Here is a 17,838-nt window from a genome sequence, read left to right on the forward strand (position 1 = left end):
TCAGTAAATACTAGTGACACTGATGAAGTTTGGCTCTGACTGCCCCTTGGAAAAAAATCTGATTTTCTATTTTTCAATATAAAGACAGAAATACAATTTTGTGTTTCCATGCAGATTTTAGGGCAGCAGATAAATGACTTCATCCTTCCCGATGTTAATCTGATTGGGGAAAACTCAGATGCTGCTGAACTTGGAAGGATGCTTCAGCTCATTTTGGGGTGTGCTGTGAACTGTGAACAGAAGCAAGGTAATTTATATTTAATCTGCATGGCTGCAGTTAACACAGTTTTACAAATAATATAGGTTACCTCTATCCTGAATAAAATCTCATGACCTAAAATATTGGGTTTCATTAATTGATGCCAGAGGTATAATTTGTTTTTAGTTTAGAGGGACTGCTCTCTTCTAAAATGTATTTTTTTTAATGGTACTTGTTAAGCACTCACTATGTAGTAGGCACTGTACTGAGATCTGGGATAGATACAAGCTAATCAGATGGGACATAGTCCAGATCCCACATGGGGCTCACAGTCTTAATCCTCATTTCACAGATGAAGTGACTGTACTGATTGAGACAACTGTTGAGTCTCTGTACTTTTTGTTTCATTTAAGAGGCAATTAGGAATTTTTCTTTACTGGCCTTAACTTATGTGCTCTTACTTCCAGAGGTGAGCCACTTGAAAACATCAGAGCACCAATATTCCCCAGGATGTTAGCTTAGGTTGCAAATGAATTCAGTCAGTCAAACGGCTCCTTTTTCCAAACACATCAATAGCAAAGGCTATTGTAGTGGTGCAGTCAGAGGAAGGAGTCCCCTTCTCATTTTGAATCCAGGCCTGAAGGTCCGCCCCAGCCTCAAGCGGGGTGGGGAGAAGGAGAGGGAAAGAAGGCATCTGAGCGTGTCCCTTACTTCTGTTGTAATTAATTATAATTAGTTTGGGCAGGTGCTTGATCTTGCTTGCAATCTCCTATGGGACTGATACTCGTCTTTCATTTTCGATGGGATATTCCATTGCTATCACTCTCCCAAAATGCCTAGTTCCATGTTATAAATGCAGAAGGCAACCAGAGAATTCACTCACCCTGCCGTCTTGTTGTATTCCGTAACAACACTAAAGAATCTTTTAACTGATTGTGCGGGAAAGCTTGAAGGAATAGTGTTTCCCATTTGCAGAAAAATTTTTAAGACCAGGGTCTTGGGACCCTGATTTGAACTGCTCAATACAGTTCATTCAGTCGTATTTATTGAGTGCTTACTGTGTACAAAACACTGTCCTGAGCTTTTGGGAGAGTACAATGGAACAACAGACAGACACATTCCTGCCCACAGTGAGCTCACAGTCTAAAGAAACAGGCCCTTCTCTTACAGTGGGTGGTTCAGAGATCTGTAAAATTCTTTTAAATTTACAAGGAAGTTGTAAAGTAATTCTAGCTTGCCTTTTCACATAAGAACAAGGCCTAGAGAGAATATGTACAGCAAAAGGAAGGAACTCAGAGTGTTCTAAAGAGGAAAGAGTGGAAACTTGTGGGTAGATGTAGGCTATGTTGCTTTTCATAGCATAGGATTCAGTAAGTGGGCACTGGGCTACATATTTCTGCCAATTCTGCAGAGCTGAGCAACTTAAAAATTAAAGTGACTATTGAAAGTTTCTCTTGAACCAATTGTCAATAGAGGATTTTAGAAACACTTGAGTAGAATGCTGTAAAGATTCCAAACTAATTATTTCTGTGAAATAAAATGTAACTTGTTGCTGTAAGTCTCATCGTTCAGTCATCTAGCATTTTACGGTGTTCGCGGGGAAGGGCCTTGACGTGGCAACACCGCTTCTTAACTAACGCTTCCCCTCTCACACCTGACTAACCTTTTACTCCTCCCATCTCCCAGTGACGTTTCATGTCTGCAGCCCAGCGCCATAATCTCCTTGTCTCATTCTCACTGTCATTGCTTCTTTGTATGCCGCGTCAGTGTCAGGTTTGTGGGAGGTAGCCATGCTATTCAGTTTTTTGGGGTTGCCCCACCTTCAGCTTCAGTACTTTTTTGTTTCCTAATAGAACCACTGAAAATAATTTGCAGATTATTCCCCACACGATATAAGGAGTTGCCTCTTGAAAGTGAAGACTTGAAGACTAGGAAAAATGAATCTTACGTTGAGCCAAATGAGATGTAGGAATATGGTAGATGGATTTCTGCCTCTGAAAAGCCATTTACCTGCCATCTTAGTGTATATCACACCTGTGTAAAAGCATGATGTAAGTTTGTCTCCGTAAAGAGACATTGGGGTTTTTGGCAAAATTGATACTTAACATTTCTGGTTGAATTCAAACCGTTGTTTTAACATTAAAACAGAAGTACGTTTTCTGGTAGTCCATTTCTTTTTTCAGCTTTGCAGTCAGGTTCAACCACCTTTAAAGGACCCCAGAAAATAGTGGTGGTATATATTAAGCAGTTACTGCGTACGCAGCAGTGTACCTCTTTTTTTAAAGACCTCCAGATTCTTGCAACTAAACCCAGCTGGTCATCATCTTTTCATAATGTTTCTTCAGATTTTTGAAGACTTCTCATGCAACATTCTTGTCTAAAGACTAAATAATCCCACGCCATATTTCCAACCTTTCCATTATTTTAGCGGTGAACCCGTGAAACCCCACTAAAGCCTTCATTTATCATCCTGAGAAGCAGCTTGGCCTAAGTGGAAAGAGCTCGGGCCTAGGAGTCAGAGGACCTGGGTTCTAATCTCAGCTCTTCCAGTGGCCTGCTGTGTGACCTTGGGCAAGTCACTTAACTTCTCTGGGCCTCAGTTTCCTCATCTGTAAAATTGGGATTCAGTGCCTGTCCTCCCTGTTACTTGGACTGTAAGCCCCATCTGGGACAGGGATTGTGTCCAGTGTGATTGATTGTATCTATCCCAGTGCTTAGAACAGTGCTTGACACTTAGTGGTTAATAAATACCATCATTATTATATTAACTTCTGGGAGCCATTAGAAGATAGAAGCTTTGCAGGACTTACGGCCTGGAGAGTAAAATCAATCAATGGTTTTTACTGAGGCTTTTTGTGTGCCAAGTACAATGCTTAATGCCTGACCAAGTACAGAATAATAGTTAAGCAGACATGATCCCTGCCTATAAGGAGGGTAAAACTCATTTTATTGCATTTTTACTTAGTATAGTAAAGATGAAATTTCAAAAAGTGTAAAATATTCTCACGAGGCAGGGAATGTGTCTCTCAACTCTTTTATATCATACTCTCCCAAGTGCTTAGTATAGTGTTCTGCGCACAGCACGTGCTCAATACATGCGATCAATTGGTCAATTATGACAACTAAATACCAAGCTTTGATCTATATTATTAATATGTTTTTTCCAAATTACATTACTAGAGACAGTGACATTACCTGAAGACTGCCCTCAAGTGGTTTGGAATGGTGACAAAAAGAGTAATTGTCATAGTAGGAAATATTTGAAGCTTGGCCCTTAACTCATTTCTCAAACATTTGTTTGAAGGCCAGGGATCCTTGAGAGAGCCAAAACAAAATGAACCATCTATCGATAGATGTTCGCGTGAATAAGACATTTGGAAGATGCATGATATATTTGCCTTTGACTTTATTCTTGAAATGAATTAAATTTGAACAATGACATTCCAGAGCATTTTTGTTTTCAGAGTACATCCAAGCCATTATGATGATGGAAGAGTCTGTTCAGCATGTTGTCATGACAGCCATTCAAGAGGTATGCATGAAATCCACGGTATTTTATTTTTACAGTATATTTAAGTTGAACCAGAATAGACGGCAGAAATGCAAGGATGGCACCAGATTTTAAATAAAATAAATTGATAGGAAAAAGATTCATTACTAATTTTTTGGAATGAAATTTTTAAAATGTTTTTGGTTATCTTGCCCGTAGTTTTATTTGTCTAATATATTTCGAGAATTGCTCATTAGAATATCTTTTTAAAAAAATCTAGTACATTTAAACTTTTGATTCCTAATCAGTTGAGGGCTCTCTTTCCTTTTGATTCCTGAAGAGATTATATTTTCTAGTTAAAAGAAAAAGTACAAATTTTTTTTATACTGTCAGTGCTGTAATTTTAGCTCATCAATTATGCTGAGCATTTAGAAGATTGGTAGGTCAATGAAAACTGCTTTCCTCATAATCACAGGAGACAATTTTGACTGTTTCTCATGGTTATTCCTACTCAAAGCCTTAACTAAAAGTGACTTTTCACTCCTCAAATAGTTATTTGAAAAATATGTTGAACTAATCCAAAACCACAATTAACCACATATAAATTAAGAAAGAAGAAATGAAAAGTATGGATGGCTTTTTCCAAGACAGAGAAGGGAGCCGTGAGCATCTTTTAGTGCATTCCTGGAATGGCCTCCCTAGATGGCTCAGGGGACACTGACAGCCTCCTCCTTTCCACCCTCTCACTGTTCCTAGGTTAGCTTCATGCATCACCTAGAGGAAATAAAACGCTCCTCCTCTCTTCAGAGTCTATATCTTCTGTCAATCGCTATCGATCTTGGGTCATGAAGAAAGGAGGAGTGTTTTATTTCCTCCAAGTAATGCATGAAGCTCGTCTAGGAAGCATGATTATAGAGACTCAGTTTTCTCCCCTTCTCTTTGGAAATAGTGAAATGACACACTGCTTTAAAAGGGACAGAGAAAAGAAGTAGTGGATTTTATAATCAAATTCAGTCATGGGCATTGAGCTTGCTCCTGAGTGATCACTGTCCTTAAGGAGCGCTGCAGTCTATAACTGGACTTGTGTCACTCCAGGGATTTTGATGATCTTGTCCTCCTTCTGATTGTTCGGAAATTTGGCAGGCAGTCGGACTTATGAAACTGAGTTTACATATGCACATAAGTGTGGCCTCCTGAGAAATCTGGAAAATTTACTGGAGTGGTAATTTAATTTACTTTCAGGGTTACTTTATGCCTCTTGGTGCCTCAATTACCTCAACTGTAAAATGGGGATTGAAACTGTGAGCCCCACATGGGACAGGGACCGTGCCCAATTTGCTTAGCTTGTGGCCTGAAAGAGCCTGTGCAGGAAGTAGTATCTTCTTGGAAGATGTCATCTAGCTTTATTTATGTAGTTGTATTCTAGTAAATAATATGTAGCTATATTCCATGGTCTGTCTTTATATAATACCTGCAATTTGTAATCCCTGTTGTCTTCATTTCAGCTGATGAGTAAAGAGTCACCAGTCTCTGCTGGAAATGATGCTTACGTTGACCTTGACCGTCAGGTACGTAATGCTTTGTGAAAAGTAATGAATAGACATTCTTTCTGTTATAGAGTATTCACAGATGTCTTTGGTAAGTCTGCTATGTAACATGTTTGTAAAATCAGCAAAAACAAGTCAAAATGCAACATTTCATTCTAAATTAAACAATACCATTTCTCCCAAAAGAAAATTCAGGTTTAATCAAAAGATGATCCTCTGTTAGGTGTCACTAGCCAATAACTAGGGTACATTTTCTTCATGTGCAGAAATGACTATAAAATTCCCTCCTGCCTTGACAGATCTATCCTTGCTGGAAGCCAACAGGAACTTCAGGCCCAAAAATTGATGAAATAGGAAAACAGACGAGAGTTCAAAGGGCCTCAGCAGATCGATATGAAGGGAGATATGGTAGAAGTAGCAGTGGTTATTCATTTGACACCTTATGAGTACGGTACACTACTAAGTACTTTGGCAAGTAAAACAGAAGCCCAAGATACATTCTGTACCCACAAGATATAAACTTGATAGAAAACAATGGGGAGTAGGAATGACCCAAAATTTAGTGATATAAATTGTTCTATAGGTTAATGACTTTATTTCCACCCAGTACGTCAGCAAGAGAAAACCGTATATTTCTTGTTAAATCAAGGAACTTGGAACTAGCCAGGATACAGAGACCGATTTAATACCTATTGTAGTGCAAGAGCTTGCCAGGTTTAGTAAATTCAGTCATTTGGTATGTACCTCAATCTCTCTTTTGAAATGAATAAAGGTAATAATTAAAATTAAAAATAGAATCAAATAGGGTACAAATACAAAGAAAGGTATTCTTGGCAGTGTTACATCCTCAATGATATGCATCAGGGATTGTGGCTTCTACAAGGGTAGGTTAAATGCTGTTTAATATTTAAACTGTTTTGTGTAATTCAGTTTTTAGCTGGATCAAAGAGGAACTGTATAAAAAGGAGAGGTTTTTTTGTTTTTGTTTTGACAAAGGGGGTGTGATAGGAGGAATGGCTATGCTTGTAAGACTCAGGAGTTCAGTTGCTCCAGTCTTGAATTCTCCTGTCATCTTTCACACTTCCTTGTCCCAGATTCCAAGTGTTTTATCCATGAATATTCCCAGGATGTATTCAAGCTATGGCACAAATGTCACACTGGAATGGGAACCTGGAACCAAAATTTGGATTGCAGTTTTAAAAATGCTCATTTTTCTTATCTAACCAAATTCTGCAGGAATCTGATCGTGATCTATTATTGCACACTAAATAGATGATTTTGTTATGTCTGACTCAAGTAGAAAAAGATGTTGGGCTTATCTCGGTATTCAGCTAAAATAAAGCCAGTTTCTTCTTTTAAAATTTACTTTATAAACATAAGAACTATAAAAAAAAAATAACCGATGAACGTAGGTTGAAATTTTATGACAATAATTTCACCCAATGTCGTGTTTATGACTTTGCAGCAGTAAATTTGGCAGAGCCCTATTGAGGGAAGATAAATGTGAAAAATCAAGGCGGGGGAGAAAAGTAGTGGAGAGGAAAGAAAAACTAATAAATTTGTGTCCAAAAGGGAAATAAAAATTAGCTGTTGTTGCTTCTGGTTCTTCTAGAAGTTGGTTGAAATTGGAAGGGTGGAGGTGAAGTTTTGGGGTGGGGAATGAGGATTCTCTCCATTGGAGAGGCATTCAAGGGGACTTGGAGAAGAGTTTGCAGCAGCAAGAATAATCAACCATTAAAAGCAGATGATCTCGAAGAGAGAGCAAGTGACAGCTGGAGGTTTGTTAGGGTTGAGTCTTTTTTTCCAGAGCTACATATAGTTAATTTTGGCATTTTATTAGGAAATAATCGTTCAGTATTATATTTGTTTTTTTAACTAGTTGAAGAAAACCACAGAAGAGCTAAATGAAGCTTTAGCAGCCAAAGAAGAAATTGCTCAGAGATGTCATGAATTAGATATGCAGGTAAGGAGTTTTGTGTAATTTCAATTCACGTATGGAAATGATAGTGTGTGAAATATCCCTCGTGGGAAGAAGCAGTTTGACTCTAAAGCCTCCAAGGAAATGTTTTTTTTTTCTTCCCATTTTAGGTATTAGACATTCCTGACAAACTCATAATTTATGAGTTTAAAAGAGACTTACTATTTCAAAGTATACTATACTATATACTATACTTAATATATATCCAAAGGTGGATATGTAAACTAAAACTTTAAAGATGTCACGTGGTTACCCCCAAATTTTCCTGTTTCTCCGAGTCTGTTAGCCTATTAAACTATTATATAACCAGCGACTAGTTCCAGGTTCACACTAGAATACTCTATTTCATTGCTTTTTCACATCCCTTAAAAATTTTATATTGGTGGAATATTGAAGTTTCATAAGAGAGGAACCTTTAATAAGCTCTTTATTTTTTTAAATGATATTTGTTCAGTGTGATGTCCCAAACGGAGGTCACAGTCTTAATCCCCATTTTACAGCCGAGGTAACTAAGGCAAAGAGAAGTGAAGTGACTGGCCCAAGGTAACACTGCAGACAGGTGGCTGAGCCAAAGTTAGAACCCACATCCTCTATCTCCCCGGCTATGCTCCTTCCACTAGACCACACTGCTTCTCTTTAAGCTTCATTTTAAAATGAAATTAAAGATTATAGTGATGAAAAGAACTTGTGTTTTCAAATCATTCGTATACATATTTATCTTCACTCCTACTTTAAAGTACTTTCATTCATAGGTATACCTAACTTCTGAAAAGTTAGTGATATGCCTTTGGTCACAGAGTAAATCTTATGGGCAGAGCTACATGTATAATCTTTCATGTTGTTTGAAACTCATTATAAGAAGAGAAAACCCATATAGAGAAAAGTCTTTGTTTCAAGGACCCAAATGATTAAATTAGGGATGGAGAATAGGGAGGGGAAAAAAATCTATGGGGGCTGCTTATCAGGATATGTAAACATTTTTCTCTGGAATCTGAATCTCTTACTTCAGACCCTCCCACCATTATGATACCAGCCCTTGTGTTTTTAAAGTTAAAGATCTTCATAAGTACTGAATTATGTACCTGTACTGACCTATTTAAACAAAGAAGGTCTTTTTACCTAATCCCATTTATAAGGACAATTTGTATTTCCTGCTAAGTGCAGGAGGGTTAAAATAAACAAAAAACTTAGCTTTTCAGATGCCTAGCTAGCGTGAACCACTGTGAGTATTAGAGATATATTTCAATTTAAGGAATTTAAAGTCAAATCTTACATATGGTGGTATGTCCTAAATTGAGCCTCTTAACTTGTAAACTTTCTGCCCAGGTGACATGGCTTAGTGGCAAGAGAACGGGCTTGGAAGTCAGAGGTCATGGGTTCTAATCCCTCTTCTGCCACTTATCAACTATGTGGCTTTGGGCAAGTCTCTTAACTTTTTTGTACCTCAGTTACCTCATTTGTAAAATGAGGATTAAGACCGTGAGCCCCACATGGGACAACCTGATTACCTTGTCTCTCCCAGGGCGTAGAACAGTAAGCGTTTAACAAATGTCATTAGTACCAACGCTTAGAACAGTGCTTGGCACATAGTAAGAACTTAACAGATACCATCCTTATTATTATTATAAATCACCACTCTCTCTTGGGTTGATTGATTGGGTTGATAACCACTCTCTTCTCTTCACCTGCATAGCAAAATCCTAATTATCCAGCTCACAACTCTGCTGGGGTTATCCTTGGTTTGGGTAAAGTATAGATTTGCAGATGTGTGGTTGAAACCCATCCCATTGCCAGAATACAAAGCAGAGAGAAAGCAGAAATGGACAGGGCTTCCACTTTTTCACACAATAGGTGGTAAACGTATAATCAGTAATTCTGGTATTAAGTGCTTACTGTGTGCTCAGTGCTAAGGTAGATACTAGGTAATTATGTTGAAAATGGACCCTGTCCCACATGGGGCTTATAGTTAAGAAGTAGAGAAGGCCCGGATCTTATCCCCGTTTTAAAGATGAGGAAACTGAGGCACAAAGAGGTTAAGTGACGTGCCCCAGGTTAGAGAGTCTGTAAGAGAGGTAGAGTTGGGACTACAACCAAGGTCTTCTGACTCCCAGGCCCATGCTCTTTGCAGTGGGCTACATTATCCCCCTGTGGAGGAATTCATTACGGCAGGTACAAGAGAACAGTAGATTCAAGAAGGGGTTTGAAGTTTATAGCTATGAGCTCTAAAATAGGTTATCAGAGGGAAACGTGTAGCCAAAACATGTAATGAAAACTATAAATTATGGAGAACTGGGTCACCATGGCTAACTATGGAGTTAGCTGTTCGGGGAGGCAATTATACTGTTCCTTCAAATATCTTTGGGTGCCATTGTCACAGGCAGAATCTTGGACAGGGTAGACCATTGGTCTGGTCTAGGATATCTTGTTCATTCATTCATGTAATCTTATTTATTGAGCACTGTGTGCCAAGCACTCTACTAAGCCCTTGAGAGAGTACAGTATAACAGCAGACACATTCCTGCCCACAGTGAGCTCACAGTCTAGAGGGGAAGACAGACATAAATATAAATTATATAAATATAAATTTATAAATATATAAATATGATTATAACTATTCATATTCATATTATTTAATATATGATGAGGTGTTCTGTCTTTACCATTTCAAGTGATAGCAAAGACATCCCATTGAAAAATAGCCTCCTTAGAAATGGAACATGAGGATCAGGATTGAAAAGGAGGAGTGAAAGTTAGAGGTGGACTTGGGAGTCATTTGTGGCTGTGAGCTGATTAAGTTATTGAGAGTGGATGATTTATCCACAAAAAGCAGTGTAGCCTAGTCAGAGGACCTGGGTTCTAATCCCGGCTCTCCCGCTTGTCTGCTGTGTGACCTTGGGCAATTCATTTAATTTCTCTGGTCTCAGTTCCTTCACCTGCAGAATGGAAATTCAATACCCATTCTCCCTCCTGCTTAGATTGTGAGCCCCATGTGGGACCTGATTATCTTGTATCTACCCCAGCACTTAATGCCGTGCTTGACACAGAGTAAGTGTTCAACAAATATCCCACAACATTATTATTGTTAATATTATCATTAGTGAGTATTCAAGTGGTTGGGTGCAAGGGAAAAAATCAGAAGTCCAAGGACAAATTCTTGAGGCCATGCACTTTGAGAGGGTAGGGTGGGAGGGGGAAGAGCTTGATTAATTCCCTCATTCAATTGTATTTTTTGGGTGCTTACTGTCTACAGAGCACTGTTCTAAGCACTTGGAAAGTAAAATTCAGCAATAAACTAATGAGTTTATTAGCAGGCGAGGGGGACTGAACAAAGGGAGCAAGTCCGGCCACCTGTGAGATGGCCAACATCATTAGTGGTTTGAAGGGCTCTGAGCCTAAAATTGGACTTTTTCATCTTCCTAAATACAGCTTTTTAATTTGTAACCCCATTTGGCTTCTCCGATCTAACAGGTTGCAGCATTACAAGAAGAAAAAAGTAGTTTACTAGCAGAGAATCAGGTATTAATGGAAAGACTAAACCAGTCTGATTCTATAGAAGACCCTAACAGCCCTGCGGGTCGGAGGCATCTGCAGCTACAGACTCAGTTGGAGCAGCTCCAAGAGGAAACATTCAGGTAAAAAAAACACCAAAAAGCACATACACAAAAAAGCAAAAAGCAGTTTTAATTATTTATTTTCCGATTAGGCTATTAAGTTGTAACTTCCCAGCTGATGGTTGATGGTTAAATAGCTTTCTCATTCTTAAAATTTGTGTTCATTCATTCAGTGGTATTTATTGAACGCTTACTGTATGCAGAGCACCGTACAAAGCGCTTGGAAAGTACAGTTCGGCAACAGATAGAGACAATCCCTACCCAACCACGGGCTCACAGTCTAGAAGGGGGGAGACAGGCAACAAAGCAAAACAAGTAGACAGGCATCATTATTATTATTAGTTAAAGAATACTCCACCTGTAGGTTGCAGACCCTCACCCTATGACTTTTTCTTATCTATAACATACTGTAATACCTACATTCCCTTTTAGAATGTAGGCTCCTTGAAGGTAAGGATCATGCCTATGAAGTCTATTGTGCCATCCCAAGCGCCTAGTACAATGTTCGGCATTCAGTGGGTGCTCAGTAGATACTCCTGCTGGATTGATTAGGGAAGATTTCCATTCTGAAGAGCCACTATTCTGGACTTTCTAAGAAGATTTGGAAAAGAACAATGCCTTCCTGTGAATGCTCTTAGACAATACTTAGCACTTGGCATCTCAGACTAATTCTTTTGTCGAATAGAATGGCTTTTTTCTAGGCATAAAATTCTCTGAGGTTCTTGCCTCTGATTCTCTTTCAGAAATCATTTTGTCCAATGTGATTGTTTTGTATCTTTCCCAACATTTAGCAATTTTTGACTGCTTAAAAGAGATAGTAATTTTTGACACTTGCTAGAGTCTTGACTTAGGAATTTGAGCCTTTTTTTTTCTAAAATAGTATTGGTTAAACACTTACTATGGGCCAGGCACTGTACTAAGCGCTGTGGTAGATACAATCACATCTCATTCTGGAAAAATTATCTAGTAGTAATATATATATTTTCCTAAACACTCGTAGGCCTTTTAAATCTGTCACATTATTCACCATCCAGAACAGATCATTAACCTCATAGTATAGTTTTCCAGAAGTGTTTTAACTAATGATAGTCACCGCTGGTAATATGATAAGTTTTAAGGTAAGGACTAGGAATTCCTAGTCACTGATAATTTTTTAATGAAAGCAAATGAAAGATCATCAAATTAGATGTGCTTCTCCAAACTGGCTGCAGTGGTTTTCTTTCCCTCCATCTACTCCATTTGTAGATGTTTTAATAAACGTGATTCTAAAGGTGGGAGCCATGGTTAGTAATTGTGTGTTTTCAATGAGGGTGTTGTTTTTTGTTCCTTTAGATTAGAAGCAGCAAAAGATGATTATCGAATACGTTGTGAAGAGTTGGAAAAGGAAATTGCGGAACTGCGACAACAAAACGAAGAACTGACAACTTTGGCAGATGAAGCTCAGTCTCTGAAAGACGAGATAGATGTACTTAGGTAAACCACTTCTCCACAGTCCCATAAAATTCTAGAGCCAAGCGTCCCTGTACACTGAAGGGTCCCTGTCCCCTCCCCCATGCTCTCACCCCCATTATTCCTCCCCTTCCTGCCCCCCCTGCTATCACCCATTTTCTCTCTTCACAGCTCCCTGCATCCTACATTTTCCTTCAGTTTTTCCTGTTGGAATAGTGTCTGGAATTTGTTGTTTTTTGATGGCCGTTGCACTAGAGCTCTGGACAGATATTTTACTCTGGACAGAGTCTTCTGTAGCCTAAACAGTCCAGCGCCACCATGACTCCATGCCTTCCTGCAAATGCCCTCAGACTAGTGGAAATGGTGGTTGAACATCACACTTTCCTACCAGTGTTGGAGTCAGAGAAAAACGCTTGGAGCCCAAGAAATGTCCTCCATTCTTTTTTCCACAAGCAACAAAGTGTTTGTTGCCCTCTCTGCCAAACACACAGTTGGCTTGCAGTCTCTGGGAATGAGGGATTGCAGGCTTCAAACAGGTGGTAGAGCCACAGTCTTTGCTGCTGTCTTCCGTGTCAGATGGAGAAAGAACAAAAACAGTCTATATTTCTATCCCCCTACCATTGTCTACATCCTCATTCATTCAGTAGTATTTATTAAGCCCTGTGTGCAGAACACTGTACTAAGTCCTTGGGAAAGTACAATTCAGCAGTAAACAGTGACAGTCCCTCCCCACAACCAACTCACATCCTTCTTACTCCAAGTAAATACAGAGGTTAATTTAATCATAATAATAATAATAACTGTGGTAATGGTTGTGTTTGATCTGTGTCAGACATTATGCTAAGCACTGGAGTAGTTACAAGATAATCAGGTTAGACACAGTCCCTGCCCTACGTTGGGCTCACAGTCTTAATCCCCATTTTACAGATGGGGTAACAGAGGCACAGTTAAGTTGAGCGACTTGCCATAGGTCACACAATCGACCAGTGGCAGAGCTGTGCTTAGAACCCTGAATAGCTCCTGGGGTTGGAGTCTGGGAAGGGCCTTGACATTCAATTCAGTTGGATTTTTTCAGAACATGCTCAATTCACCTGAATCCTAAATTGACCTGATTCCAATCCAGTTGTCATGAAAGCCCTCTGAACTCGCTTTGTTTTCCCCTATAAACTATAAGCTTGTTGTGGGCAGGGAACGTGTTTACCGACTCTGTTATACTGTACAATCCCAAGGGTTTAGTGCAATGCACTGCACACAGTAGAAGTGATTGGTAAATACGATCGGCTGATGCAAGATCTTTTAAGCCTTCCGCTAAGCCTCCTTGAGCTTCTGCAGTCCAAAACAGCACTTCCAAAAGGCGTAATCCCAGTGTAATTCTGCATTTTTTTTTGTTATTGCATCTTCATTTTCAATTTAACATTTTCTAAGTACCTAATCTCAATTTTTATATTTGGCACTACATGGACTTATCATTTAACTGTCAGTTTTCATTTCTGAGTGTAGTTATAAACATCTTTATATTTCTATAGTGTACATGTGTGTAACCACCTTTCCTTTTCATGTTATCCAGTTTTCCTTACAAATTAACCTTTTCCTCTTAGTTTTCTTGCAATTCTTTTTTCTTCCCCAGAAAAAAAATTAGGAAGGAAATTGAATGACTTTCTGGTAATACTCTACTTCAGCCAGAAGGACACGTAGCAACTGGGGTGGGAGAGGGGTGGTTATTTGCATGCCGTGGGAATTTCAAAAATCTCTGGCTTGTGGTGATTTTCCTTGGAATTTCAGACATACCCTTTGATTGTAAAGCAATTCCTGACAAGGCTTTGGCATTTTTGTTCCCGTGTTGCTTCCTGGGCATCCCTTCTGAACCGATCATCATACTGAAAGAACTTTTAAGCATTCTTTCTGTGCTGGAACTATGGATCGGATTTCGATTTCCTTTCTGCTAATTCTGTGCAGGCATTCTTCAGATAAAGTGGCTAAGCTGGAAGGTCAAGTGGAATCGTATAAAAAAAAGCTGGAAGACCTTGGTGATTTGAGGAGGCAGGTGAAACTCTTAGAAGAGAAGAACACAATGTACATGCAGAATACTGTAAGTCTGGAAGAGGAGCTAAGAAAAGCCAATGCAGCACGCAGTCAGCTTGAAACATATAAGAGACAGGTAAGATGTCAGGGTTTAAATGCATGGTTTTCATTTTTCAGGCAAACAATTACTGGATTACTAACTGTAATGATCCAAGTGATATAATATAACAAAACCACTCAGTTTTATTGTTTAAAAAAATCTGCTATGGCTCTGAATTTAGAGTCCTCTAGAATTTCAGTGATGTTAATAATATCTTAGTTTGGTATAGTGTTTCTATTCCCAAAGTGCATTCATATTAATTTCCTCATTTTTGCTTTCGAAACAACCCTGCCAAGTAGATAAGGAAGGCAAATTGTTGTTATCCCAATTTTATAGATGAGGAAACTGAGGCACAGAGAAGTCAAGTGTCTTGCCCATGTCACACAGCAGGATGGTGACAGTGCTCTGACTCGAATCCAAGTCCTCCAGCTTCCAGACCAGCTCTCTGCCCCTTCACCACATTGCCCCCTAAACACCATGCTACCTCCCCTTACTTTGAGCAGTAGCTTGATTCCTAGGCAATTGTTCAACCTGGAGCCAGATGCACCTGGTGAAATCCCTTTTTTGGAGGATAGGGCTGTTCTGGGATGCCGAGTAGTTCTGGACACAACCAAGATGTACTTAGGCACATATCTGTAACTTATTTATTCACATTAATGTCTCTCTTCCCCTTTAAACTGCAAGTTCATTGTAGGGATTCAGGGGGAGGACAGGGTTAGGTGGGAAAATGTTTTGCTTTGGACATGTTAAATTTAAGGTGTTGATGGGACATCCAAGAAGAGATTTCCTGAAGACAGGAGAAATGCAAGGATGCAGAGAAGAGAGATCAGGGTTGGAGATGTAGATTTGGGAATCATCCCCAAAGAGATGGTAGTTTAAGCTGTGGGGAGGAATGAGTTCTCCCAAGGAGTGGGTGTAAATGGAGAATAGAAGGGGACCCAGAACTGAGCCTTGAGGGATTTCCACAGTTAGAGGGCAAGTGGTAGAAGAGGAGCCTGTGAAAGAGATTGAGAATGAGCGGTCAGGGATATAGGAGGAGAACCAGGAGAGGGCAATGTGAGTGAAGCCAAGGGTTGATGATGATTTGGGAGAAGGGGGTCGTCGACGGAGTCGAAGGCAGCTGAGAGGTCAGCGAGGGTCATGATGGACTAAAGGCCGTTGGATTTGGCAAAGAGATTGTTGATGACTTTTGAGAGGCCAGTTTCTGTGGTATGGAGGGGGTCAAGGAGGTAATTGGAGACAACAGATGGAGGCGACTTATTCAAGGAGTTTGAAGAGGAGTGATAGGAAGAGTGGGACAATAACTGGAAGGAGGTGTGGGGTCATGAGAAGTTATTTTTAGGATGGAAGAGACATGAGCCTGTTTGAAAGTGGGGGGAAAACCACTGAAGAGTGAACAGTTGAAGATGATGGTCAGGGAGGGAAGAAAAGAGGGGGCAGTTGCTTTGGTAAGATTTGAAGGGATGGGGTGAGAGGTGCAGGTGAAGGGGGTGGATTTTGAGGAGGCAGGAGATTTCCTCTTGAGATGCTGCTGGGAAAGATGAGTGAGTTGACAAAGGGGCAGGAGGATGGAGGGACTGGAGAAGAGCGGGGGAAATTTTAGGGAGATCACATCTGATGGTTTCAATTTCCTCTTAAGTACATGGCCAGGTCATTAGTGGTAAGAGATGGGGGAGGTAGTGGGATGGGATTTTTGAGAATCAATTAATCAATCAGTCATATTTATTGAGCGCTTGCTGTATGCAGGCCACTGTACTAAGTGCTTGGGAGAGTACAATATAACAGAGTGGTAGACATGTTCCTTGCCCACAGCGGACTTGGAAGTCTAGAAGGTGAGACACATATTAATATAAATAAATGATGGCTTTGTAAGTGCTTTGGGAGGGATGAATAAAGAGAGCAAATCAAAATGCAAGGGTAACGCAGAAGGGAGTGGCAGAAGAGGAAAGGAGGGCTCAGTCAGGGAAGGTCTCTTGGAGGAGATCTGCCCTCAATAAGGCTTTGAAGGTAGGTAGAGTCATTGTCTGTTGGTTATGAAGAGGGAGCGTGTTCCAAGAGCAAACATCTGAAACAACTGGAGAGTGCAGTGGACGTGGGAGTCAATAAGGATGGAGAGGTAATGTTGCTGGGCAGAGGAGAGGGTAGAGTTAAAGCAGGCAAGGGTAAACCTGAGGTGGACAAGGTCGAGGTAAACCTGATATCTGGATTTCTGCCAGCAACACTCCGCAGCTTGTTCACAGAAGCGAAGGAAGTGGACTGTGGAGGTGTTCAGGGTTGTGGGTTAGAGATATGAGATCAGCAAAGGGATAGGGGAGCTAGTAAATTCAGTTTAGTGTCGAGGGCGTCAATTTGGTCATCAAGGGAAGGTAGTTCTGATCTGGAGGCTAAATGGAGCATATGACTTGAGGATATTGGATAGGGATAAAAGATCAGCGGTCTCTAGGGGAACGGGACAGATTTGCAGGGAGTGTGTGGGAGAAAAAGTGGATGAGGTTGTGGTTGGATAGAAGGATTTCAGAGTTGGTGAGGGTAGAGATTATAGTGACTAGAGATGATAATGAGTGCGTGTCCAAGTTGGTGGGTGGGTGAGGTGGGATGGAACGGAAGGTCGGAGGAATTGAGGAGTGATAGGAAGTGGGAAGCGCAAGGGTCATCAGGAACATCTACGTGGCTATTGAAGTCCCCAAGGATTAATAGAAGGACGGAGAAAGAAGGAATGTGAACAAGGGCTTGAAATGGTTCAAAAAGTTGGAAGTGGGGTTTGGGGCAGGCGGTAGATGACCGTGACTCATATCTGGAGTGGGTGGTAGAGGCAGATGCTTTGGCTTCAAAGGAGGGGGAAAGAGAAGGTTGGGGAGGTGGAATGGTGTGAAAGCATTGGGGAACGAGAAAGAAGCCAACTCCTCCCCCTTTCCTCATGAGCCTGGGTGAGTGGGAGAAGATGAGGCCCCTGCCGAAGAGAGCAACCGGGTTAGACAGAGTCATCTGGGGAGAGCTGGTTTTCAGTGATAGTGAGGAAGAGGGGTGATCTCTTGTCCTTCCACACACAAAAATTCAGGGGTTTTGTTAATATTAGAGTATTTATGAAGCACTACCTGCCAAAGCGCTAGTTACCAAATAAAAATTAATTAGAGGAATTGGGCACTGAAGTCTGTAGTAAGAAGGTGGAGAAGCAGTGTGGTGCATTGGAAAGAGCCTGGGCCTGGGAGTTAGAAGACACATCTGTCACAGGTCTATTGTGTGATCTTGGGCAAGTCAGTTAAGTTCTTTGTGCCTCAGTTACCTCGCTTGTACAATGGGGATTAAGACTGTGAGCCCCCCCATGGGACATGGACTGTGTCCGACATGATTAGGTTGTATGAGAAGCAGCGTGGCTCAGTGGAAAGAGCCCGGGCTTGGGAATGAGCGGTCATGGGTTCAGGTTCCAGCTCTGCCACTCGTC

At 40.5% G+C, this 17,838-nt stretch overlaps 1 protein-coding gene across 2 annotated transcripts in view; it reads left to right on the plus strand.

Annotated features, from left to right (window-relative positions):
• The window catches only part of HOOK3 (hook microtubule tethering protein 3), a 76,839-nt gene that overhangs the window by 29,086 nt on the left and 29,915 nt on the right, over nucleotides 1-17,838 (plus strand). For both annotated transcript variants that reach the window (XM_029064848.1, XM_029064850.2), the window contains exons 5-11: nucleotides 115-247; nucleotides 3,664-3,731; nucleotides 5,195-5,257; nucleotides 7,116-7,199; nucleotides 10,683-10,846; nucleotides 12,158-12,298; nucleotides 14,231-14,432. In XM_029064848.1, coding sequence (XP_028920681.1) covers nucleotides 115-247; nucleotides 3,664-3,731; nucleotides 5,195-5,257; nucleotides 7,116-7,199; nucleotides 10,683-10,846; nucleotides 12,158-12,298; nucleotides 14,231-14,432 — 855 coding nt within the window. The remainder of the gene's footprint in view (nucleotides 1-114; nucleotides 248-3,663; nucleotides 3,732-5,194; nucleotides 5,258-7,115; nucleotides 7,200-10,682; nucleotides 10,847-12,157; nucleotides 12,299-14,230; nucleotides 14,433-17,838) is intronic.

This window comes from Ornithorhynchus anatinus, chromosome 5 (assembly GCF_004115215.2).
Source record: "Ornithorhynchus anatinus isolate Pmale09 chromosome 5, mOrnAna1.pri.v4, whole genome shotgun sequence".
Taxonomy (NCBI): Eukaryota; Metazoa; Chordata; class Mammalia; order Monotremata; family Ornithorhynchidae; genus Ornithorhynchus; species Ornithorhynchus anatinus.